Source organism: Thunnus albacares, chromosome 5 (assembly GCF_914725855.1).
Source record: "Thunnus albacares chromosome 5, fThuAlb1.1, whole genome shotgun sequence".
NCBI classification, from domain to species: Eukaryota; Metazoa; Chordata; class Actinopteri; order Scombriformes; family Scombridae; genus Thunnus; species Thunnus albacares.
Genome location: NC_058110.1, coordinates 23321888 through 23347588, shown reverse-complemented (window position 1 = coordinate 23347588; position 25701 = coordinate 23321888). Strand labels below are relative to the sequence as shown.

The 25701-nt window shown below is 38.5% G+C and overlaps 2 protein-coding genes across 3 annotated transcripts; one reads left to right on the top strand and one right to left on the bottom strand.

The window, feature by feature from the left end:
- Nucleotides 1-2685: 2685 nt before the first annotated feature.
- vgll4a (vestigial-like family member 4a) lies at nucleotides 2686-10211 on the bottom strand. Its single transcript, XM_044352140.1, has 6 exons — nucleotides 9908-10211; nucleotides 9228-9396; nucleotides 7317-7479; nucleotides 6186-6411; nucleotides 5519-5633; nucleotides 2686-5215 (listed from the first exon to the last, which is right to left on the bottom strand). The coding sequence occupies exons 2-6, from the start codon at nucleotides 9307-9309 to the stop codon at nucleotides 5016-5018; spliced, it is 786 nt and encodes a 261-aa protein (XP_044208075.1). The 5' UTR covers nucleotides 9310-9396; nucleotides 9908-10211; the 3' UTR covers nucleotides 2686-5015.
- Nucleotides 10212-11541: 1330 nt separating this feature from the next.
- On the top strand, nucleotides 11542-25701 carry syn2a (synapsin IIa). 2 transcript variants are annotated; one of them, XM_044352999.1, is made up of 12 exons: nucleotides 11542-11851; nucleotides 14685-15033; nucleotides 20948-21005; nucleotides 21121-21212; nucleotides 21380-21536; nucleotides 21688-21777; nucleotides 21955-22017; nucleotides 22232-22374; nucleotides 22460-22534; nucleotides 22752-22854; nucleotides 23113-23259; nucleotides 23465-25701. In XM_044352999.1, the coding sequence occupies exons 2-12, from the start codon at nucleotides 14693-14695 to the stop codon at nucleotides 23597-23599; spliced, it is 1404 nt and encodes a 467-aa protein (XP_044208934.1). In that variant the 5' UTR covers nucleotides 11542-11851; nucleotides 14685-14692; the 3' UTR covers nucleotides 23600-25701. The 2 variants fall into 2 exon arrangements, with proteins under 2 accessions (XP_044208934.1, XP_044208933.1); XM_044352998.1 differs by lacking the exon at nucleotides 11542-11851 and having other exon boundaries at nucleotides 14525-15033.

Below are 25701 nucleotides of genomic sequence, written 5' to 3'. Positions count from 1 at the left end.
ATGCTGTGGATAGAGGTGCAGCCTTGCATTCTATTCAGGCACAACAAATTTGGAATTACGCAAAGGAAAGAATGAGATCTCTATCAGCCAATTGTGTAGGCTAACATGTAGCCATCATGTGTGACACTGCAAGGGCTACTTTTTTTCCAATTTAGCCTGTAGTAAAATCATGCATTTATCCAATTGGATTAATTATAACTCCATACCGTGTCCAGAGTGCACTGTGTTAAACCCTTTTCATTGGTTCATCCCTTTTACGTAACCGTCAGAGGAGAATGGAGAAGACAGTGTTCAACATATGTGTGTCTTGACCGTGTCTGAAAGCAGCAGTCCATCCTGTTACAGCAATAACAGGAGGAAGCGACTGAAAGACCAGTCCTCCATCGCAAGCACAGATGTCATGCTCCTTGTGGCCTTCACACACTGAAGGGGCCAAGCCGAGTTCGGCATGACCCTGATGTGTCATCTTGATTTAGACACTATTTTCGTATCGGCCACCAATGCGGCCTGAGATCTACGTGCGTGTATGTGCCTGTCCGTGTGTGTATCTGCGATTGGTTTCGCGCAAGCAGGAAAATGTGGATCCCTTCTCCATAATCCCACAAGAGCAGGCTTCCTTGGAAGGCACGGTGCAGCAGAAGCAGGGGCATTGTGGTTGGTGAATGGCTGGGTCTAATCTCGTGGAGGCAGTGGTCTGTTGGAGGGGCTTTTGAGCAGATTTGAGCCTGAGGGGTGAGAGTAACAACAACCAAAAAGAATGAAAGAAAAAGATCTTTCTCTTCTAGTTTAAAGATTTGCCTTATGAATGGTGCTCTGCAAATTCAAATTAGCCAAACTGAAGTGGAGGTATACTCATTTACATTTTCATTCAGTCTATTTATAGCTTAAAATTTAACTATGGATATGCTAATCCTATGCCATGTTTCCAATACATGCATATACAATGAAATTTTTTTAAAAAAAAGATGATCGTTCAAACCAGGAGCCGGGGATCTAGAGCTGTGTGGGGTAATATCTACAATGTATTCTGCTCTCAGCATGAAAGCAACGTCTTGTCACCAATAGAAGATTTTTACATGCAAAGTACACATTACTAAGAGACACAATGAAGAAAAGCTGCATCCATATCAATCTTCCCTGAATGATGAAGCTCATGTCTTTGTTTGATCTCCAGGGAGAATTTGGGGGTGCCTGTAGAGTGGTTTAACACCGCCATCTGCTGGTCAGGAAAGAGAAGTCAGCTAATCTACAATCCAGCTACAGCCTTGTCTCACAAGAATTATCTGTCATATTACCCCATTTCCATTATAACATTATAATGTGGAAGTTAAAATGCTTTCCCTATGAGGTCAATGCTTAAGTCTGAATCAAGCAACAGTGAGTCATCAATCACAATCTCTCCTTTTCTCACTTTAAAAGTAATGGATTTTCCCAGCAGCAATTATCCAGTCTTTAGTTACCATGACGCCAAATCAACCAAACAGCATCTATGGCCCACTGAGTCCAAAGAGGCTTCAACTGTACTGTCTGGGGGAAGACGCCAGCTGCTTGTTGAGAACACGATGACTTGGCCATACAAACTGTCACACACACAGTTGCTAAGTAGAAATGGAAAGGTATTAAATATACCTTGTCAACAAACTTTGAGTTTTTCACTGGAAAAACTGAATAGGTGTTTGAATCACAAGAACCACAGAATAACAAAAACTTAAGGAGAGAGACACTAGGAAAAGAGAGTGTGACTCACCATTATGTATAAAAAGCAATGGTTCCTACAGTATGAAATCTGTTTTTTGTTTTCTAGCATCCTCTCCTGTTTGTTTTCCACTGACAACTGAGAGAAGTGAGTTTCAACTGCTGTCTTGATTTTTAATGCTGTAGGCTCTACAGACCCCCAGGATGATCAATCAAGACAGAAAGGTCAATGCAGTGAAGCAAAACAAGATCCATCCTCATACTGCACACTTTTTACTGCCTTCTTTCAAGCCTACAGATGAAGGTATTTGATGCTCTAAGACTAGACTGTGGGTGGAGGAACAAACACAGGTCCACATAATGTTCAAAGATGAGCAGAAATGACATTCATAAACAAAGATTGAGGAATGTACTTATACATATAACCACGGACTTAGCTTATATGGTCTACTATAATAGGACATTTGTCCTCTGCTTGTACCTCTAAAACAAAATTGGTCTGGCTAACACTGATGACTCACTTCTCTTTTTTTGCAGCGGCAGCATTTGTCCAATGAAAACAGAATGATCCTGATTACTTGGTTCAAAAAGGTGCTCTAATCAGTGTAACCACGTCCTTATTATTGACTTGAGTGTCTGCAACATGGAGAGGTCTATACAGTGTTTTACAATTTATCAATACAATACTATTACACAATTTGAGATATAAGCATAAACCTGACCTACATATTTCATAAATTACCAGTTTTACTTAGAGGTGAGTTCACCTTTTGCTACTAAGTGCGTGACATAAATGCTGTCAGCAACAAAACAATGTTTTTGCCTGAAACTGAGTGAATCCTGTTAAAAATACTCCATACACTGCACCCAATTGGTCCTACTTTGGGTCACTGTCTGCAAAGCAATGTGAGAAAAATGGGGGAAATTGAGACCCTTTGTTCCAGCAAGTTTAAAACAAGAGTCTGCAACAAAAACAACCAACATATATCATTTGCAGTTATGACAGCAGTATGTCACAATTTATTTTTTTAAAAGGGATGACAAAAATAGCCTATGCAAAGGTAGGCATTTGTATCTTTATTTGGAAGAAATTAAGTACAAAACAGTGGTGCTTTCTTCCAGAGAAATAAGGACATAAGTATACAAATGTTTCTTTTTTTTCCTCTATGTGGTTGACACATGGAGCAGGTACGTTCTGCAAACAGTCTTCGAGATAAAGGTAGCCTAAATATAGCAATTAAATAACAATGGACTAATACCCCAAACATATTACTGAAAAATCTGCTTGTGTCAAACAAGTAGATCCCATGATAATCCCTAAATCCCACTATAGTACACACAGAAAGCTAAACAAACTCTTTAAACTGTTAGCACAGAGGTCTTTCTGACACTGCACCAAGAAAGTCTTTGATCAAGACTGTTGTGTTCCTGCACTTATTCATCATCTGACAACTGTGGGAAAATAATCAACTTTACAAAGATGAAATGCATGGTTAGAAGATAATGAACCTCCATGCTACATATGAGTACGCTACTCTTAATAGAAACAAAACATCTATGATCATTCCGCGCGGCGCAATGATAGTCTTATATGAGTAAAATAAAATATAAAGACAGAATAGTGTATGTAACAATTTTAAAACTGTAGAATATTAATACAAATGTATATGTTTTCACAGACAATTGACATTTTAAAAAAATCTGAATTTACAATACCATATCTTAATCAGTGTTGACAAATAGGTTATGCTACTATAAGTAGAGAATTTCAGAAGGGTGAGAAATTAATTTTAACAAAACTCAACTGCATAAAATACTTTTGTGACTCACTTAAACTTTTTTCTCCATAATAAGGAAGATTTTTGCAGCTCACACCATGACCCCACTTGGATTTAAAAAGGACTCACAAAACATTGTTGTAACAGTATTTGCTAAACACAACTGAAGCGACTGATAACTGTCAGGCAGTCATGGCGGATGTTGATGCCTACTTGTGAATTAAGGACACCCATATTGCATTTGCATTAAATCCTTAGTTTTAAACAAAATCAACTGCTTTGTCAATGAACCAATGGAGACGTCCTTTGCCGTTCTCATAAGAAAGAAACAAATCAAAGTTAGAATTCTGCTGTCCCTACGTTTTACCAAAAGTCAACATGAAACTAACGTGTTCAGAATAAATAAAGGCATTGCTAATAGACTGTGCTACAGAAGGTGAGATTTAGCTGTATTCAGTCATGTATAGGCTATAGCATCCAGCTCCATAGAATAACTAAGCAATGTAGCCTATTAAACTGCATTCAGACAACCTTGCCAGAGGCTGTGATTTGTAGATGGATGCTAAGTTATACACCTACATATAGTAATGAAAACCAGATACAAAAAATATATTGAGTACAACTGTACCAGCAGTGAGTATTTCTAAAATGTTACAGATAAAAAATAAATTCTGAGTAAATATATAGTATAGAATAAGGTTTGTAATAGAATCCAGCTATTTGAAACATGCTTCCTAGTTAGAGAGATATCTACTATGATTGATATTAGTTTACTAAGTAATCAGCCACAGTGAGCATATAGAAGGGAAACTAAAATTATTTAGTTAACAGTGGATACGTCCAGTTCAGGATTACAAAGAATACAGATTAGTTTAGTGTCTTCAGAAAGCAGAGGAGGACCAGAGCCTTAATTGCATTATCGCAATCTCAAAACAAAAGTCGCATTTTTTTAAACACGACTTCCAACTGAAACAGGTAACCTGCTACCTAAATGGTCAGAAACGCAATAGTGCAAATGAGACCTGGCATTCCTTTTCAAGTAATATAAGATTCAAAAGCAGTGTGATTTTAGAATGAAAACAATATAAAGGTTAGCACTTAGTGAGAAAACCACATCTATGGCTTGTATGCTGATGGAAAAGGCAGGCGATTTCTTTGGCTATCAAGGCAGGTGAAAGGCAGGTAAAGCAGAACATGAGCTCCTAAACAACTGACCACTGTGTGAATCTCATTATCAATGCAACATAAAATCTATGATTGTACAGTTTCCACAGCCAACACTGTCAACCCAACTATGCAATATTTCTTTTCTCTTCAGTAGAGAGACTTTGCCAATTTTTAGAGTCCAAATCTGAGCTGAGTATTGTGATAAAAGGTTGACCTCGAGGTCCACAAGTGAACAGGCTAGGTGAGCACCATATTTTCTTACATTGTTCTTGGCTAAGGGAAGTTGATGCTTGGCAAAAAAAAAAGATAGTGGACAATCTCCACTCTCATATGTGAACACTAAGGAAGTGATTATAATGTTTACTCCCCTCAGCTTCATGGATCTGCCTCTGGGGTTTGATGACCCCCACCCTTGGCCTTGATTTGGAGCCAGGCATCTCCCAGTGCCTTGGCAAAATGGTCATCCACTGAACCAGTGATGGACACTGAGTTGGACACAGACTCCGCTTCTTTGTAGTTTTTTCCAAGGCTGCGACGGAAGTGCTCCTCAATCACAGGATCACAAACTGTGTTAGCTAAGATAACATTGTGTGGGGAATAGGAAAGAAAAAACAGGCTATTATACAAACATGTAAAATATAAAAACGATCATAGCTACGATTACTTATTCCCTTTCTTGCAGAGTTAGATCAGAAGATAAATGTTTGCTCATGTCAGATATTCATCTGGTCTTAGAAATATGTTGATAATTCTCAAAATATATACCGCATTCTCTTTCATCTGAACAGTTTCGTTAACAAAACAATATGCAGAGAGAGAGTCAAATCTATATATAGTATTACACAATGTGTGTTGTAATGGCATTTTAACAAGCTTACCATTGGTCTTCCTCTCATCAGTAGGTGGGCTGGGAGAGCAGCCGTTCATGTGGCAGTGAGATAGGTTACAATTGCGGTTGCTTGCAGGGGCACAGGTAATAACTGAGGGGCGATTCTATAGGTGGAAAAAAAAATACAGCATACAGTGAGCAAACAGGAATAATAATGTAGGGGTTGGTATAAACACCCCTCATGAATCTGTGCCATTAAATTTGAGCTGGCTATCATGTGGTGCAAATTTTCTCAAATTGTTGTGGTCTTATTCTGACCACCTTGACACTCTGTAAAGCTGCAATTTTAAAAGTCCCCTTGCGAAAGAGAACAGGTTATATTTTCACTCAATGTAATCTGTTACACAATGTCTTCTGCTTTGTTGTTTGCAATAAAACAAGGTCAACCAGAACCTACATTGTGCACTGCAGCAATTTTATGAACTAGAGCTTACAGACAATCCTATAAATTGTATAATTAGAAGCATCCATTATCATAACAACTGCTGCAGCCTCAATTTTTTATCCAATTTATTTATCCAAATGATTAAAGATAAAAACCTTGGGTTCTGTTATTTTATCACATAGTGCATTATCATCAATATCCTTTTTAGGGTCTAGTTCTTGTATTCTGGTCACTGTGAACATCAGATGTACCCTCTATAAGTGTAACGTACCTGCTGCCGCTCTACAGGCCCGCCCATGACAGACCTCTCTCTGCCCCCAACTCCAATGTCCAGGCTGCTTTTGGTCAGAGCCAGAGGCTGATCTACAGCATAGCCAGAGATGGAAGCATACAGATGGTTCCCATGGAGACCGTTTGAGGAGGACGTAATGTGCTCCACAGGACTGTGACTAAGGCTCCAGTGCTCATTACGGTTGTCTCCAGCAGAGGGACGGGCCCTTGATAAAGAGAGTACAAATTTAACATATGCCACAAACAGTTTCACCTTCCTTCATGGACAATTTAAATCTAATTTGATGTCAGAAGCCTGTGCACAGGGTGGATAAATGAGGGTGCAGAGCCTTTCACTTGCATTTCTTCTTGCACCCTCCTGATATGGAAAGATATATCGGCTGTCACGTCTTCTCTCATTTCTTATGACTGCCAAGGTACCTGCATTCTGATACCCTCCATTCAGCAGAGGTAAATAAAAAAAGAATAAACTGCTCTTCTACATGTGTAATATACACTGTAATGTCTGGGGAAGAGGTTTTCGCTGAGACATTTAAGGGGGAGTGCAGTGGGAGGTGCGTGAGGTGAAATGGACAAGGTCAGAGTCTGAAAGTAACAGAAAGTTATTGGAGTTTGATAGTTTTTCTTCTGAAAATTGCAGTGAATACCTATGTTTGGGTTTGGAGAAATGAGAAACAAGATTCCATAGAAGAACAAAATATATAATATCAAAAATAATATTTGTAAGATTACCTATCATAAGAATTTCCAATAGTTGAACATGATAAACAAACTAACTTTGCGATATCATTTTCAAGCTCCTATATGCAGCAAGATATCAAGGCACAAACGTGAGTTCTAGTGTATCCTTTACTACAGTAATACCAACTAAATTGTTTGTCCTAACCACTGTGGCGAAAGGGGTGTCTCTGATGAATACATAAACACATAATGAAGCATTCAGATTATATGGTATTATCATTATGGTATGATAATAACAAAAGCATCCAGAGAACTGCATGTAACTGTATATTTCTTGCCACATGGATCAAAGATGAATAAATCTAGTACACAAGAAACAAAATTTGTTTGACCAAAAATGTCAAGACTGTTGCAGGACAATACTACTTACAGCTGTGTGGCAAACAATCTGCTCATTTTGGTCATGTGGTCTTCATCACAGTTCATTCTGTCTTCCATTTGTTCTTCGCCATACTTCCGTTTGCTTGGGCAGTGCGGAGGAGGCCCCGTTATGTTGGACATAGCAGTGGGCAGGGAGGGCATCCTGGACTCATCTGTGGGAAAGGAATCAGCAGTACAAAGAATTTACTTGGGTTAAATCTCAGAACAAGTACGTAACTCTACACTGAAAATAAACTACTATGGTTTAATATGTCTTCATTTAGTTGCATCGTCATGTCCTCGGAAAACTTAGCAATATGACTTTTTTGAGGCCAGTTTGTGTTGTCCTTAAAACCATAACTCCCACTAACAGGTGATTCAGTGCTTTGTGGAAAGTCTCTCTACAATGTTATATTGAACTATTATCAGTACAGTTTTAGTAAAAAAATGTGTTGCCTATGCAGAGTAAAGCAGAAAACTGTTCAATTAAGTACATTTTACTTGGTCCTAAAAAACACATAAAATGTCATCACTTCAACATTTTATCCTATTAGACATTTGTGTGAAACTTGGTCATAATTAGCGTACTAATTGTTGAGTTATGGCCAAAAACGTGTTTTGTGAGGTCACAGTGACCTTGACCTTTGACCACCAAATTCTAATCAGTTCATCCTTGAGTCCAAGTGCACGTTTGTGCCAAATTTGAAGAATTTCCTTGTAGGTGTTCCTGAGATATGGCATTCACAAGAACAGGACGGACAGCCAGGGCGGTCGCTGGTACGGAGGCATGAAAACTGTTTGTACATATACAACTACATACTGTGTCATTGTCAAGATATTTCCCCACCACAACTTTTTACTTCATGATTAAGATTGATTTGGATACATGCCCTCTTCATATGTATAAATAGTCCTAAAGGACAGGTTCACAATTCTTAAGACAACAGTCAGGTGCCCATATGAACACAGAAAGAGGTTTTCCTCAATTAATCATTCCTCCTGTTTATACTGGCTATTAAAAGATCCCTTTTAAACGTGCTTTCATTGTAAGTGATGGGGCCCAAAATCCACAGTGTTCACACAGTCATTTTGTGCAAAAATGCCTTTAAAAGTTTATCAGAAGCTTATATGAGGCTTCAGCAGTCTGAGTTAGTCATATCAAATGGATATCTCTCACACTTAGTCTTTATAGATTCCCTCCTCTACTTGATTTGACTAATATGGAGGGCTGAAGCTTCATATAAGCTTCAGATTATGGCTTGAAAAACCTATTTCAATGTTCTTTTTGGCACATGACTGTTGTCTTAAGACTTGAGAAACTAAGTCTTGAGTTTAACCCTGTTGCATCAAATAAGGCAAGACTGGTAGTGTTTACTGTTATTACTCTGGACCATATACAAATCTTTTAAGTGGGTACATGTTTAGAACCATGTCATGGTGAAATGGTCATATATCCGGTGTTGTGATTAATACCGTTTTCCCTGTCAATATGAGTTTCTCTTTACCTTGAACCTGAATCTGACCCGACTCTAAATCCAAACCAGTTTCCGCTAGCGTTACTGTAACCGTAAAATTATTAGCTTTAGAGTTAACATCGAGAAACATCAAGTACGTATGAAAACGTAGCCAACGTAAGATATATGACCATATATTGAACTAGAAGTTATATCTATTCCCCAATAAGTGAAAAACTAACCGGTGTCAACTGTGCCAACTTAACACTGACGTAAAGCGGAGTGCTTGGTTACAGCCATGGTGCAACACAGTTGTTAACTTAGTAAAAATTAATCTCAGTCGCACACTAAAATAAATTAGTTTGTTAGAAATTAAGGAAACCCGCAACGTGTTAGTTTAACGTTACACAAAGTTACAAAAAACAGACTAAGGACACATTTCATCAAGCAAACAATGACAAACCAACCTTCGTAGTGCAGTCTCCCGATGTTATTGTTCATCTTGTCCAGGAACTGAGAGTTCAACAGGTCCATTCTAGTGAATAGCATTTACACGAACAGGCTAGTTGCTAACATCGATGTTAGCAAGTGATACCAACGAAGAGAACAACCAAGCCTCTATCCTGTAGGCGAGATCTGTAAAAAAACCAAATGTTAATCGGACATGTAAATTTGGCTAAAACATGATGTAATTTAGTGGAAATGGACAGTGTTCTCTTGACGTTAGCGGGGTAACGTTACCGTAATGTATCCTGACGTTGACGTTAACAATACGGATGCTAGCAGTGCCAGTAGCTAACAGCTAGCTACACCGTTTGACTAGCTTTACCCAGCTAACTCAAATTAACTACTTACGCCATTTACGCTTCACAAGAAAAGATTGTCAAGACTGTGGTAGCGTTAATCTGTTAATGGTTATTACTACAATAAACTGTTTTACAAATATTGTTGAAGTAGTTAGCTAATTAGTCACTATCTTATTTGCGGAGCTAGCACACTCGCTAGCTAACTTTAGCTACTTTGTCTTTGACACAAACTAACGTTAGCCATTAACAGCTAAGTTAGTCGCCAACTTTGTATCGTTCAGGTTCCTGATTCAACAAGCAAAACTGAATAAACCCCGAACCAAACCTCAGTGGCAACTTACGTTCAGTTGGTTTATGTCCTACAAAAAAATCCAAAGTTACATTAACAGTCAGTCACTTCATCGACAGAATTTTCTAGCTTTACAGCCACAACAACAACATGGCTAGCCCAGCTTGCCGTCGCTGCCTTCACACACTGTCCCACCGCAGCAGTCTTCAGACAAAAGAGTGGTGTGCGGCCCTAGTGGAGGCGAGGCGAACAGGGGCGAAGTTCCCGTGTGTGGATCTTTGCTGGCCTGTCCACATCCAGAAAAATAGTACTTTTAGTATGGTAAAAATGCTGTGAACCACTGTGAAATATAAGCCTGCCACTTTATTTAGCCACACAGCACTGGAGAGGTTGAAACACAAAACTGTAAAATATTTACTATGAAGAGTCTGACACCAACTCTATCTGCCGGACAAAACACATCTTTTTACTTTAAAATGATGTGAAGAAACAAATACACAATTTCTCTGAGCAGCTTTAAATTTTAATTTTTATTTATTGAAAGCTATTGAAAATATACAGGATATAAATCCTACACACCAGACTCTACAACTCAAAACAAATAAAACAATACCACAATGTCCTTATTTAAAATAACAATAATTCCACAAATAATCACAAATCAATCAGAGTTCCCTCTTAAATCATAACTATTATTCCACAGATGGATTACAGTAGATTAAAGGACAGGTTCACAACTTTTCAAGTCTGTTTTAAAACAGTAGGCTGGTGCCCAAATGAACATTGAAATAGGGTTTTTTTTTTTTTTTTGCCACAATCATTCCTCCTGTTTATACTGGCCATTAGCAGATCCCTTCATAATGCACTTACAATGTAATTGATGGGGACCAAAATCCACAGGCCTCCTTCCATACAAAAATGTATTTAAAAGTTTATATGAAGTTAATATTAAGCTTCAGCTGTCCAGATTAGTCAAATCAAGTAGATATCTTTTAATGTTACAGTCTTTTTAGCGCCAAAGTCCCTCTTTTTGTTACTATTCTTCCACCGCAGCTCAACAGGGAAACACTGCCAGAGGAAACACAAAGAGGGAATTTTATGCCAAAAAGACTGAATGTGGCAGATATCCACTTGATATGACTAACTTAGACTGCTGAATCAGAATCAGAAATATCTTTACTGGCCAAGTATGTTACCATACAAGGAATTTAACTCCAGTTTAGTGGCTCACAATGTACATTCACAAAAATAACAACACAACAATCTTCAGATATATACACAAGGAATGACATTATTCAGGTGAAACCATGTCTGTGAACGTTAAACAGGATGCAAATAGTGCAAAGAAGTGAAGTGTGCAAAGAGTGCTGAGATAAATATTAAATGGTAAAAAAGTTACTTTCTATACATGTACATGTAGGTGGTTATGTACAATATATACAGCCCATTTAAATATCCTCATATAAGCTTCAGAAAAACTTTTAAGTGCATTTTTACAAAAAATGAATGTGTGGACACTGGATTTTGGCCTCCATCGCTTACATTGAAAGCACATTAGAAGGGGATCTTTTAATAGCCAGTATGAACAGGAGGAATGATTACAGCAAGCAAAACCTCTTTCACTGTTCATATGGGCACCTGATTGTTGTTTTAAGACAGAATTGAAAAACTGTGAACCTGTCCTTTAAATTATACAAATAAGTTTGCTTTGTCAACCAACCATCCATAACGATGTTCATTATGTTTTTGCACATTTGACCATCTCTGTTGTAATTTTAAGCGCATCAATCACTCTATGCCACTCATAGATAGGCAGGATAACATGTAATTCTCCCTTGTATGCACAATTATGTATGTATTTGCATGTGCAGGGAAATACCATAATGCAAACAGCTGATCAGCATCTTAACTGCAGCATAGGGACCATCATCACTGCAGCTGTGCTGTTGGATCATCTGAACTACAGACATCTGACAGGAAAGGCTGGAGAGTGGAGGTTAGTCTCGTTCACTACACCACTACTACCAGCTGGTGGCACCCCAAGAGCCATGCATAACATATTAATGCATGTTGCAGCCTTTATAAAGCCTATATACAAGTATAATTTCAGACTATCCTCATCATTGTCTCCCACAACCAATGTTCAAAAAGAAAGTGTTTGTAATTTTTATGGATTTTCAGTCAGGAAGACTTGCACCCCATCTTCACCCTACACTGCACTGCATATGATGTAAAGGTTATCTCTGCAAGGGTCAACTTTAGGTCCATTTTTTACATTTTCTATCTACATGCTTCCACTTGGCCAAATCATCAAATGTCACAATGTCTCTTTTCATTGCTACGCAGACGACACACAGATATACCCCTGAGACCTGGTGACCCAAAAAGCCTAGATAGCCTAAATTTGGGAATACTATTTGATTCAGATTTACGTTTTGAACCACAGATCAAAAAAGTTGTCCAATCCCACTTCCTTCAAATAAGAACAACCTACAGAATTAAACCAATGCTCTCACAAAAGTCATTCATGTACTTATTTTCTCTAAACTTGACTACTGTTACTCCGTCCTTTCTGGCATAAACCAAAAGTCACTCACTCGCCTCCAACTAGTTCAGAATGAAGCGGCCAGGCTTCTTACTGGTTTTAATAGACAACATCACATCACCCCAATCCTGGCATCTCTCCATTGGCTCCCTGTTCAATTTAGAATTGATTTTAAGATTTAACTGATCACTTTTAAAGCACGTCTGGGTCTGGGATCCTCAGGCGGGGCCCTTCTGGCCGTTACAAACTTGAGGCTTAAATCTAAAGGTGACTGTGCTTTTGTCATTGGCGCCCCTCAGCTTTGGAACGACCTTTCTGAGGAGATAAGGCTCACAAAATCAGTGACTTATTTTAAATCACTTCTTAAAACCCATTTTTATAGATTTGCTCTCATGTGATGTCGTCTTTTTATTGCTTTTATTCTTTTTATCTGTATTTATTCATATTTACACTTTTTAATTTGTTATTGTCTTTTATCTCTTTTACCATCTTTATCTTTCACTGTCCTTCTTTCTGCGTCTTTTGTCTTCTTGTATTAACTTTATCTTAACTTTACCTTAATCTTGTCTTGCTTTTGTTTGGCCTTACTGTTTTGCTTTCTGTTGTTGTATTGCCTTGTGTCCTGATTTTGCTTTGTCTGTCAAAGCACATTGTAAACTCTGTTTTTAAAAGGTGCTATATAAATAAAGTTATTATTATTATTATTATTATAAAGATACAGATATAAAACATCTGTGTCCTCAGATCCTCAATTGGGATAAGATAAAACACAACAAAAACCCCTTTCACTGGAAAAAATACAATAGTTGCACAAAAGATGTTGTATATTCAGAGTAGACAGAGATACTGATGGTGAGATTACAATAGAGAGAAACAGAATGACAATATTAAGTGCAAACATAAAATCTATAATTACAGCTGGAGTGTATTAATGCCATGGATTCACAAAATTCCACTATTCCTGTGAAGCTCACCTTTGACAAAAAGTAGTCAAGCACTTGAGCAGATTTCAATAGCATGATGAAACTTGTTTGCTTACTTAGTAATATTAAGTGTATGATTGTTTGGAAGAAAAAATATTATGCCGACAAATAAGAATTGTTTGTGTATAACAGATTTGAACTGTGTAGTCCCTTGATTAGATTTATACTGCAGTAATTGTGACCACTGAGTATTGCAAGTTATTGATTTATTGATCTGTTCCCTGGCCCTTTTCAAAATATCTATCTGTCACTTGTCTTGGCAACATGATGCTCTGCGACATATCAGACTATGTTCATCCTCCTTTATTCCTTGTATATAGACCAATTAAAACAGCCTATTAATTTATTATTAGGGGTAGCAGTGCCAAAAGTAATATTGTTTCCTTTATCATATAAACGTTTTTTCCAAAATTAGTAATGAAGCTATCTAGAGCTAGCTAAGATATTTGCTTTTCAGCATGATTTACGTTAATTAACAACTATTTCAGTATAATAAAATATTGTTTGTGTTCTATCATAAGCATTTGATTTTGTGTACATTACTGAGTGTGTAAATGCAAATGTAATTGCATGTAATGATAAACAAGGAGAATGCTGTCTGATGAAGTCTAATAAAACAGTGAGGTAAAGCATGTCCTGTAAGAAATTTTAATAAGTAAATTCAGTAGATATATAGGGATTGATAAATCAATTAAGAGAGAGGGTTTACTGCATTTGTGTCTCAAGGGACTTGCTGCTGACGCTTTTCCTCTTGTTCAACATTGCCCACTAGTCCTAACAGCCATTTTAGATTTCATGGCTGCATTTTGCATGCACAGAAAATGTTGTGCAAGGACAGAGGGCAGAGAAAACATGAGGGACAGAGGGAGAAGGAGCAAGGCAATTATGATGCAGCACTCAGTATACCCTCTCGCACTCACGCTGGAAACCCCTCTATTTTCCAATGCTGTAGTTCAAAAAAGCATGACGCCTGTGAGGCAGTAGAAAATGGGGGAGGGGTAGGGAAGGCAGGCACACCAGTGAGTGTGAGTAGAGAGAGGAGAGGACGAGAGGAGGAGGAAGGAGAGGCAGAGCCAGAGCATCACTTGCAATGTTCGAGAAAAGCAAAGCGTGAGGGGATTGGCTGAGGGAGGGTGTAGCGTCACCACCAGTGAGGGGGAGCTCTGAGGATGCTCCGTTGAGCTGGGAGGGAATACATTTACTGGGAGTTTGCATTGAGAGCTCAGCCATTATCAGAGCAGGGACTCTTCTGCAGAATTGTTTTCCACACCCAGTGCTTGTTGATTCTTCTGTTCTCTCAGCTGCAGCCATGAATTATTTGCGTCGGCGTCTCTCGGACAGCACGTTCATCTCCAACCTGCCCAATGGCTACATGACAGACCTCCAGAGGCCTGACCCTGCTCAGCCTCCTCCACCTGCCTCCACCACCCCGGCCAAGTCTCCTACAGCAGGGCCTACACCTCCAGCCACTTCCCCGGCTCCAGAGAGGAAACCCCAGCAATCTCAGTCCACCGGAGCCGGTTTCTTTAGCTCCATCACCAACGTTGTTAAGCAGACAGCTGCCTCAGCTGGGCTAGTGGAGCAGACCCAAGTCACGACACCTAAGAAGTTCAAGATCCTCTTGGTTATCGATGAACCACAGCAGGAGTGGTAAGGCAATATATTGCTCTACTCAACAACATATTACATTATAAATCATTTACAGTCTATGTATTGTTTTTGCACCATCTTTACTGCTGAATCTCTCCTCGTGATTCTTTTGAATGTAGTAGTTAGGAAAGGGTTAAAGAACCACTGAGACAACATCTGTATCAAGCACCCTGCAGATGTGAATGGGCACTGCTGCTGTGCGTAGCATGCCATTGTTACAATAACACATTGGGGTAAATACGCACCATTGATTCACAGCAGTAATGACATTATACCAAGATGGAGGATTTTTAGTGTCCTCAATTGTGTCTGTGCTGTAATACACATTTTTCTGTAATATTTTGTTTTGTCATATATATTAAAGCAATAGAAAGTAGATTTCATCACAACTGCCTGTATAAAATGAGGTGAATAATCCAAAATCATTGATAGTATTACCCTGTAATGTGGCATTTTACTATTCTTAAAAATGGATGTTCCACATGTGCAGAATAGGGGTATTGCACATCTTTTCTCTGGAAGTAGTCTAAATACTGCAGTGCTTTCCCCCTATCAATGGGGTTTCCCTCTGCTCACTGATGGCAGATCACATGACATGCTCAGCACTAATGTCGGGAACTAACTGCAGCATGGTGCAAAGGGTTCCATTAGCTGATCATACAGTATTGGTGTACAGTATATAGACAGGTACAGAAATCTAGTAGAAAATTTTAAAGATATTATCCACATGGCTATATTTCTCAGCCTGCCAGGAGAAAGGACCATTGTGTCATTAGTGTCAAGAGTGAGCTTACGTTAAGACATCTAAGCCATTACACTTACAGCCAGTGTCCTGGGGGATCTTAATCAGAGGTAGCTTAAAACAAGCATCTTTGTCAGTCTAGTGTGGTAAGGAATTAAAGTGCTCAAAAATAGTATGCACATGGATTTAGAGTAAACTTAGAGGGCACTGATATATTGTTGAATAGTGAAGAATATCATATTTCTATCTCTTCATGATCAACATTTGTTTACACAGCTGGTAATTTTTCCACAGCTGTGTTTGCTAGAAGTCTGCAGCTGCATAGTAAAATGGGTGCCCCACATATTTGAAGAACACATGTATTTCTATTGCCTCCTATTGTGCAGTTTATGAACATTATCACCTTGAGATAGAAACCAGAGAACTGAAACTCTGTGATGCCTTACTAATGTACAGCATAAGGTGACTGCTTTCAAACTGGATGGTAAGCTGACTTTGTGAACTCTCTGGGCTTTGCTCTGAATTAAATCATTTCCTTTGAACATTGGACAGCACCGCAATATTTGTTCTAATTCTAAATAAATGAAATTAACAAATTATTTTCTGAAGATGGCAAAAAGCATTCACATTTTGGATGCATCTATGCAGGGTGTCATGTTGAAGACATATGTGTTACATTACTGTTAATATGATTGTCGCTCATAACAAGAGACCATAGCAACATGATTATAACTTCTTAGGAAATTACCCTCAGAGCACACTAAATCACAGAAATATTAGGATATCGGCCTGTCTAATTTGGGTGGCCTGGCGATGCCCTCTTATCCTGTCTACGTGTGCAGGACTGGCCATTTATATAATTGAAACCCTGATCAATATTAATAAGATCAGACCCTCGTCAGCAGGAAGGATGCCAGCCTTATGCATTCACTTGTTCCACATTTGTTAAAAGCGGAAGGCAAGTCACTTGTTGAGGAATAAGTATTACCGTCTGATGTGCCAATGCCAATGCTCTGCAGTTCTGGCAAAGGAACATATTGTAATTCATTAAACTAAAACCATGTCATTCATCAAAGGTCATTTCTTATTGAGTACAGGGAGTAGGTTAGGCTGGGAGTGAGATAATGTTTCACACTCCATTATCCTTAGTCTCGTCATTTAACTAGATCTGATACAAAGTAGTTCCTCCGTATTTGATAAAAAACATCAAGTGATTTTTGACATTATTTCTGTTGCCTAATGCAATATATTCAATATAACACTAGCTGGTGGTTTATGAGCTCTGCAGATTATGGTTGTTCTGAGTGGTTTCTTAACTCATACAGTATATCTTTTACACTTGGGAGATCAGCTTCTGTACTTCATTAAAAAGGCTTCCTCTCTCAGAGTGCTGCATCTATTTTTCATGGCAGCTCGGTGTCACTGAGTGGGGAGTTGTTCATGTTTGTTCACTAGATTTGGTTTCTGTTGATTTCTTTTATGAGACCCTTCAGACCTTCAGTGGCTGTAAGTTACTACAGCAGTCCATCAGTCTTGGTTAACTCTGTTGTGTAGGTCTCCCTCATTCACACTCAGTGCTCTGTTGCTTGTAGATATTTATGTAGTGCTAAAGTTAGAAATGTTTGGGCTATTAAATATAGCAAAAGGAAACAAATATCACATTAAGAACGATTTGGGGGGCATATTCAGCAAAGCACTCACTTTGTATTCAGTTCTCATAGTGGCGAGTTGAAAAGCATAAAAAATATAGCTGTTGGCAAACTATAATAAGATGAAATATCTCTTTATTTTAATGCAGCCTTTTCTGAGTACCTAATGTTCTCTGCATGTTGGCACACCTTGAGTCTGAGAGCTTTATGTGATGAATCTCATTGTGTGACGGGCTGTTACAAGACTTTTTCTGCCCGCTGCCGCAAATGAAATCCAGAGCGATGAGACTGGGTGGCCTCAAGACAAAATGAAATCAGGAAAGAGTCCTCCAGACTGATTACATATGGCAGACAGGTCAGCCATCAGCATTTATTTATCAAATCAAATAGGTCAAATCATAGATGATCTATATATACTATGTATGTTATATTTTTGCATTTTCCACCTTTACAGTTCCTGAGGGATTTTGTGTAAAAGTACTGTATTCTTTTAACATTATGGCACAACCGAGGTGCATATTACCATGCTATCTATACACTTTATTATGATATTATTTGCACAAGAGGAAATCCTGAGTAATCTTTAACTAATTTGCACAACTCTGCATATTTTATCAAATGAATCACAATAAATTCTAGATGTTGTAGAAAAAAATATGTTGACCATTACTCATATTCTTTAAAATGATGCAAATGGACGCCTATCTAACCAAAAATTATGATAATCTTTGTGTCTGAAATGTTTTAAATGTTTTAATTATACATCTTGTTTGTACAGTAACATACAAGTAGGTTCTTAGAGCTTGGCATATTGTCCTACAATTTTAGAACTAGACATACTAGACATACTGAGACATACTTGTGTAACAGGTTATGTTGAATGGTTTACTGTGTGAGATAAAAAATGATAAAATCATGATGATTGCCACGGTAACAGCACATTCTGTCATGCAGCCAGTGTTTTTACTTGCTAAATAAAGCTGCCAGTCATCCATAGATGTTTGTTTTGTTCCAGGAATGCTGTGCTGTAAATCGCTCTTATAACAAGAGGAGCAGATGGGACTGTCTCACTTATCAGACTAATGGCAGAAATTTACTGCTTTCTTGTGCTCTCTATATTGTCGCTCAGTTTAAAGGAGAGAGGCTAAGATTCTTTTAACTTAGTCACACAAGGTTCAAAATGGTATAGGGGACCGTTTTAAGTGGAATTAGGAGAGGAATGGTTTGTACTGGGAGCGTAACCTTTTTGAAACATTACCCACATGTGAGAGTGAATGTTAAATAGGCTATCTGATGAGACATTAAAATTCAGTAAGGCCTCCTGCTTACCAAGCTTCCGTGTGAATCATCAGAATGAAAAAATTATTTTGCAGCAATAAGTAATTTGGCAACACTTTGACATATTAGCCTGCAACCATTAATCAATTCGCTTAAATGACATTGTCCATACTGTCTTATACTTGAAAATCACAAAAGAGGAACTATTTTGTTTTTTTATTGACTTATTTGGTTTCTCGTCTCATCTTTAATTCAAGTCAAATGAACTCATATTGATTCTTACAAATTAATTATCCAAGTAAACATCTACTATCATGCTGTGAATGCATTGAGCAACGCCTTTGGCATTCTAGGTTGAAGGCCACTGTCTCAGTCAAGAGAAATAGCAGTATGTAAGTACGGCTTATATACTGTATAACAATTATGTCCTTGGTTTTTGGGTGAAAGCTTCTATGAGGAGAACAGGTATAAAAGGGCCAAGATTTCAAGCGAGCACCTGGTTGCTGTGAGGTGACTGCCAAATACTATTGAATATTAATGCAATGTGTTAAAAGATCATGTTGAACATACTTTAAGATGATGTGCATAATTGGCTTCTGTGCTCAGTATGCTGAGCTGGGCTGGGCTCTGCAGTGTGATAAATCAAATACATAACGCTATGATCCACACAGCCATTCCCCACAAAGATTAAACTTTGAATGGCTAAATGAAATCAGTGGCTTGTCTTTTTCATGCCTCATCTCTGTGTTTGTTGCTAGGGGTCGTGTTTTGGAAACAGTGTCCAATCTATGTATGGGAAAAGAGTATTCATCACAGTGCAGAGCAGACTTTTCATTTTCTCTGATATAGGAGCAGTGATTCATATTTTAATGCTTGTTTTCCTCCAACAGCCAAATAGATCCCCCACGCTGTAATTAGATTGGGAATGAATTATTCAGCTCTACCTCCGTGCTAAACAGACAGGCAGCACAGGGTACGTGACAGCAAGGTGATACAAACTAAGAGGAAGTGGGAACTACAAAACATGTCGGTTAAAACATGGACGTTCTACAAATCTTATTTGGGTAGAGATTTCATAATGTTTTGCACTGCACCAGTTTACGACTATTGCACCGCAATAGATGGCTGTTAGTTCAAGTGTGGACTTGATACCGTGGAAACGGAAACCTCCTCCTTGGCAACATGAGAAAATAAAGGGGAAGTGTTCATTACTGGTCATTAACTGTGGATCACCCCTGCTAATTTCTGTTGACAAAGTTTATGTTGTCAGGCTCAGTCCCTGCACATCAGTATAGGAAAAAAACAGAGCAATCAAACCCACTGTTAACATTGACAGTCACCGTGTAGCTTCAGCAGTTTTCATCTCTGTTGGGTGTCAGTATATAGACAGCGATCCATCTTAATCTTAAATCCATTGGGAAAAGGCTCCCTCTTCAACAGTGATCCAAGACTTGCAGGTGTCTTTTTTTTCAAGCCAGAAAAGCCAGAGATATTCTCTGTTTTAAAAAGTGCTGAATCACAAGTCATGAAAGGTGCAGCCATTTTATTAATTTGCAAATTCACTGTGTTTAGTAGGCGTTACCTCACTGCATAATACTTTAATAACCCACTGGGTGGCACTACTATTGACCAGAGCAGTGCTAGGAAATGCCTAATTGCGTCTGCAAGTACGTGGTGGATGGTTTTGTCTTTAAGAATTATTCATTGTTGTAATGTTTAGTCACTGTCCTCTCTACCAGATGCCAGAAAGACTGTGAATCAGCAGGTGGAAGAGCATTGTTAGTGTTAGTCGTCTCTGTGGTTTTGTACCTTCACAAATTCATGTTGTAGGTTGTTGTAATGTGATTTATTTTAGTATTTGTTTATTTGTTGATTTATTTAACAGGGGCAGTGCACATTAATAAACATTAGTGTAAATGTGCCAGAGTTAGCCAAGAGGGTATTTTTCATTTGTAGTCCCTGGACAGATGTTGCAGAGTCATCCAAAAACAGAATATGAGATTGACATTACAAAATTATTGAGATCATTTATAAGCATTTAGAACGAATAATAAAATGAAGAAAAAAGAATATATTATTGTTAATAAAAAACATTATTCAGGACAGGATCATTATTGAGTGCTAAGTCTTTACTTGGATTGGAAGCCAATTGGAAATCTTTATCGTATGAATCACTGTAATTCTGTTATTCATTGTGCTATAAAAGGAAAAGCTAATAAATCCTCTGTGTTTCTGTTCTACCCAGGGCAAAGTTATTCCGGGGAAAGAAAGTACATGGGGATTATGACATCAAAGTGGAGCAGGTACAGTATGTTTCATCAAGCCACTGAAATCCATTTTAAGTACTTCTGTAAAACAGAGTAGAGAAGTTTAAGTACTCTGTCCTTATATGTGCCACTCTAATCCTCAACTCCTCAGGCTGAATTCAGTGAGATCAACGTCATGGCTCATGCCAACGGGACCTGCAACATTAACATGCAGGTTTACAGGAATGGTACCAAGGTTGTCAGGTGAGGCACACAAACACACAAAAGAAGACAGATTTATCCTCCAGAATCACAAATTAGTATAACTGTACTAGTTAGATATGTATACACCTACTTACTACCATTTACCACAGTTGTTTATTTCTGTGGTCGGATTTCTGTCACATCACTGCTATAATTTTATTTTCTAGGTCATTCAAGCCAGACTTCGTCCTCATTCGTCAACATGCCTTCAGTATGACCCAGAATGAAGATTTTCGCAACCTGATCATTGGTCTGCAGTATGGAGGCGTCCCAAGCATCAACTCCCTTGAGTCCATCTACAACCTGTGTGACAAGCCGTGGGCGGTATGTCCTCAGCAGCCAGGACGAACTTTACTGCAGAGCTGAGCAGCAGGGAGACTGATTTTAATAATGACCTATTCTCTGTCTACATCGCACCGTAATTTGCTCCTGTTTATGAATTACATCTGAATTATTTGCTTTTCTGTGTGTCTAGTTTGCCCAACTTATCAACACCCACAGGAAGCTGGGTGCTGAGAAGTTCCCTCTGATTGAGCAGACTTTTTATCCAAACTACAAGGAGATGGTGAGAACGCTGTCATCACCCACTTTTCACTACATCCAAGTTTAACACCCGAAGACAATTTCAGGATTTGGTTTTTTTTTTATATTAACATTTCCTACAGGTTTGTGATTTTGAAATAAAAGAAGAAAGTAGATTATAATGTAAGGCAATACCTCAAATTATACTTTCTTACTTTAGGTAAGCATGCCGTCATTCCCTGTTGTTGTGAAGATTGGACATGCCCACTCCGGTATTGGAAAGGTATGTTGCAGTAATGTGAAAGAGCTAGCACTATTACGTTTTTCTATATTTCTGGCTTTTTTGGGGAACTTTCAGCATGATAAATATATATGCTGTTGAAGAAGCATTTGTCTGCATCATGTTGTTGCCTACAAAAATCAGTGAGCTCCCGAACACCACTTAAATCCTAGGTATTTTGCTCACATCTGTCTCATGAGTCTGTTTCTGTGTACAGGTGAAGGTGGACAATCACAGTAAGTTCCAGGACATAGCCAGTGTCGTGGCTCTCACCCAGACGTACACCACCACAGAGCCTCTCATCGACTCCAAGTACGACATCAGAATCCAGAAGATTGGCACTGACTACAAAGCCTACATGTACGTATAACTGCACTGTTGTTTCTTAACTTTAAAAGGGAAAGAGACACAAACCTGAACTTGTTTTAATGTTTACACACCTCAGGAGAACATCTATATCTGGTAACTGGAAGACCAACACAGGCTCAGCTATGCTTGAACAGGTGGCCATGACTGACCGGTGAGTGTTAAATAAGAACCCTGTTTTATTTTGACATAGCAACTTATCACAATTTGAAAGAACATGATTAATTAATACTGTTTTATGTAGATTATTAGCAAGATACTATGGATGTGTTAAACTGTCACATATGGCACAGTAACATCTCCTGTTGAAGTGGAAATGAGTGATAATCAGGCCGTGGTATCTCATTATGTCTTTTGTTGGTTCTGTTTAGGTACAAGCTGTGGGTCGACACCTGCTCAGAGATTTTCGGGGGTCTGGATATTTGTGCAGTCAAAGCCATCCATGGGAAAGATGGCAGAGATTATATCACAGAGGTAGGAGTTAACAGAATATGATTATGTTATATATATATTATATATAAAGTCACATCTGAGGATTGAAAGTGCATAACTTTAAAAGATTAAACCATTGAACTGTATGAATACATCAGAGTATGGATGTAACCTTTTTCCTTAGGGTTAATTCTTTCAATATATCAGCCAAAATGAATGTGGCACACTGACAAATGTTACATTAAGACAGTGGTGTCGACATCATCTCTCTCTGCTGAAACCATCTTCCATCTGGTGCAGGTGACGGGCTCATCCATGCCACTGGTAGGGGAGCACCAGGCCGAGGACAGGCAGCTCATTGCTGACATGGTGCTAGCCAAAATGAACCAGTCAGCGGAGAAGGAAGCAAATGCTCCCCAGAGACCCACCACCATACAGCCATCCCAGGTACAGTAGCACACACTGTCACAGAGTAGAAACAGGAGGCTGCATCTTGTCTTATTTTGGTATAATGATAATCTTTCATATGTTATGGGGAATTATCAGTGATCTATATTATAGGATTAGTGTAATCTAGCTATTTTTGATCTCACTACAATAAAACTATCTCCGTCATTGCTGGGTGAGTGAGTTGTTTCTTCATTTTTTTTAGGGAACTGGCCAGAAGGGAGAGATTGTCGGTGAACCCACTAAGAACGGTGCTGGGCGCCCACCTCAAGGTTGTCTGCAGTACATTCTCGACTGTAATGGCGTTGCAGTGAGTCCGAAACCAGTCCAGGCTAACTGAGTCACCCAGGAGAATTGGGACAGTCAGTCTCAGAGTCTTGATTGAACACCTTAGCTGAACACAAGCGCAGACGTGTGTGTGTGTGGATGCCGATAGCAAGAATCCGATCTTGGTGACATTAGCTCGGCACAGCTGAGTGCTGGCCTGGACTGTGTTTTTAACTCTATGCAGTGTCAAAATGTACTGTCTACTTGTTGACCTGTTGATTTGTGTGCTTGTATAGGTCACCTATGTTTCAGTAGCTGTGGTTTTTCTTTGGGGCTGTTGTTGATGATGTAAAAAGCAGATTGTGCCTACACTGAGTTCAGTGCTGCTCTGTGCTACCTGTTCGACCCAGCTATCAATCTTTTTATTTGCCCCCTACCCCTTACTGTTTTCTATTTTGCTGTGTATCTTTAGATATTGTTCAAACTGTGGATTATCGTGCAGTTTGAAGTTTGTGTATATCTCAATATGTATACAGTACGTGAGTGTGTATGGCTGTAGTGGTGATTATTTTTCATACTAATACTAATAGATATTTATTTTTGTTTTGCATGATTGATACAAAGGCAGGTGCAAGTCAGTTATTAATGTCTGATCAAGTGGGATGTTCATGTAACATCGCTGTTTTACCCAAGCTGTGTTTCCTGTGATTCATGCATTGTGAATGTGTCATGACAAGTGCATATAAGTTCTACAGGATACATGTATTCATTACCAAACATGCATTAACACGGTGAGCACGACAGTGTACACTCCTGTATACACATACAACAGAGACATACAGTATGTTGCCTTTCTTAAAGTTCATTTTTTCATCTATGATAATGTCACTATGTCACAAGAGAAGAGATTATTTAAAGAGATTAATATTAATAGATGGACACATAATAAATATTAAAATTAGTCTAAGATTCTAGATTTTATTAAGTAGGATGTTGTGCAGGTGTCTGCATGCACAACTTAAATATATTTGTATAATTTTAAACCAAAGAGTAAATTATTTACTTTCAATCACAGTCTTTGCACTCCAGTAACCCACAATGTAAATATCAGCTAGGGGGACTGCAGTTTGCCACATGGAGTGTGTAATGTCATCAGAGAACAGCGCTCCAAGACAATACTTATGTTGTGTTGTAAATCACATGCCAGTGAATCGATGCCGTATTCAAACTGTTGTTGTCTTCTTGCGTTCAGTTGTGTGGAAGCAGACATTACAGCTGATAATGGAAGGTGTATAATTTATGATCTGCCATGAAATGTCAGATATAAAGTCCCCCCCTGTGGCCCTCGTGCTGGATATCGGCAATCATGATGGTGTTGCCATGACAACAATGCTGTGCTCTGTGGTTTAGTGTGGACTTGTGTGCCTGTGTTACTGCCATTCAAAGATTTAATAACTTAAGACACTCCTCCTGTGAGTTCATGGAAAGTGCAATACAAATCTTTTGTTTTTAACTAAATAATGTATTTATTTATTTAGAAATCAGATCTTCCATCATATTTATTCAAAAAGCTATAGTCATCTACATATTGAATTATTTTAAAAAAACATTTTTACACAAATGTCACAATCACTTATCCACTGGCTTATGTGGAGGCCATTTCATATATCTGATACGCTAAATGGTGAAACAGCTAAATAGCAACCAAATCAACTGTAAAAAGACAAGTGTACCGTTTTCCAACAACCTGTTTGTTACTATAGTATAAAATATGTTCAGCAAGCTCTGTGTGCAGTTCTTTTCTGAGTTGTATGAAGTGCCATTGTATCTGTGAGCGTATCCTTGTAAAAGCCATGCCTGGGGCTTTATGGATGTGTTGTACTGTTTACTAGGAAATATGCCATGACGTTGATTTCCAAGGGAAGAACATGCAGAGGTACCCCGGTCTGTAATAGCTGCATGGGTAGGCCTTTGGTTCACTGATCATGATTGAATATTTGATTAATTATTATTGGACGTGTTTGTTAAGGGCCATGGTAACTTGCAACAAATATGTACTCATGAAACTGGTGTTGGACTGTTTAAATCAAGAACCGAATACAATATAATGTGGAAACATTTCCATTATGGATATTTCCCCTCTGTCACTGGCAATAAAGCTTCCTTTGCAATATA

Coding starts and splice junctions, on each gene's coding strand:
- syn2a (XM_044352999.1), top strand. CDS start 14,693: ATGAATTATTTGCGTCGGCGTCTCTCGGACAGCACGTTCATCTCCAAC. Junction 22,535..22,751: donor CAGGTGGCCATGACTGACCG/GTGAGTGTTAAA, acceptor GGTTCTGTTTAG/GTACAAGCTGTGGGTCGACA. Junction 23,260..23,464: donor CCACCATACAGCCATCCCAG/GTACAGTAGCAC, acceptor CATTTTTTTTAG/GGAACTGGCCAGAAGGGAGA.
- vgll4a (XM_044352140.1), bottom strand. CDS start 9,309: ATGCTATTCACTAGAATGGACCTGTTGAACTCTCAGTTCCTGGACAAG. Junction 5,634..6,185: donor GGCCTGTAGAGCGGCAGCAG/GTACGTTACACT, acceptor TTCCACCTATAG/AATCGCCCCTCAGTTATTAC. Junction 5,216..5,518: donor TGATGAGAGGAAGACCAATG/GTAAGCTTGTTA, acceptor ATGTTATCTTAG/CTAACACAGTTTGTGATCCT.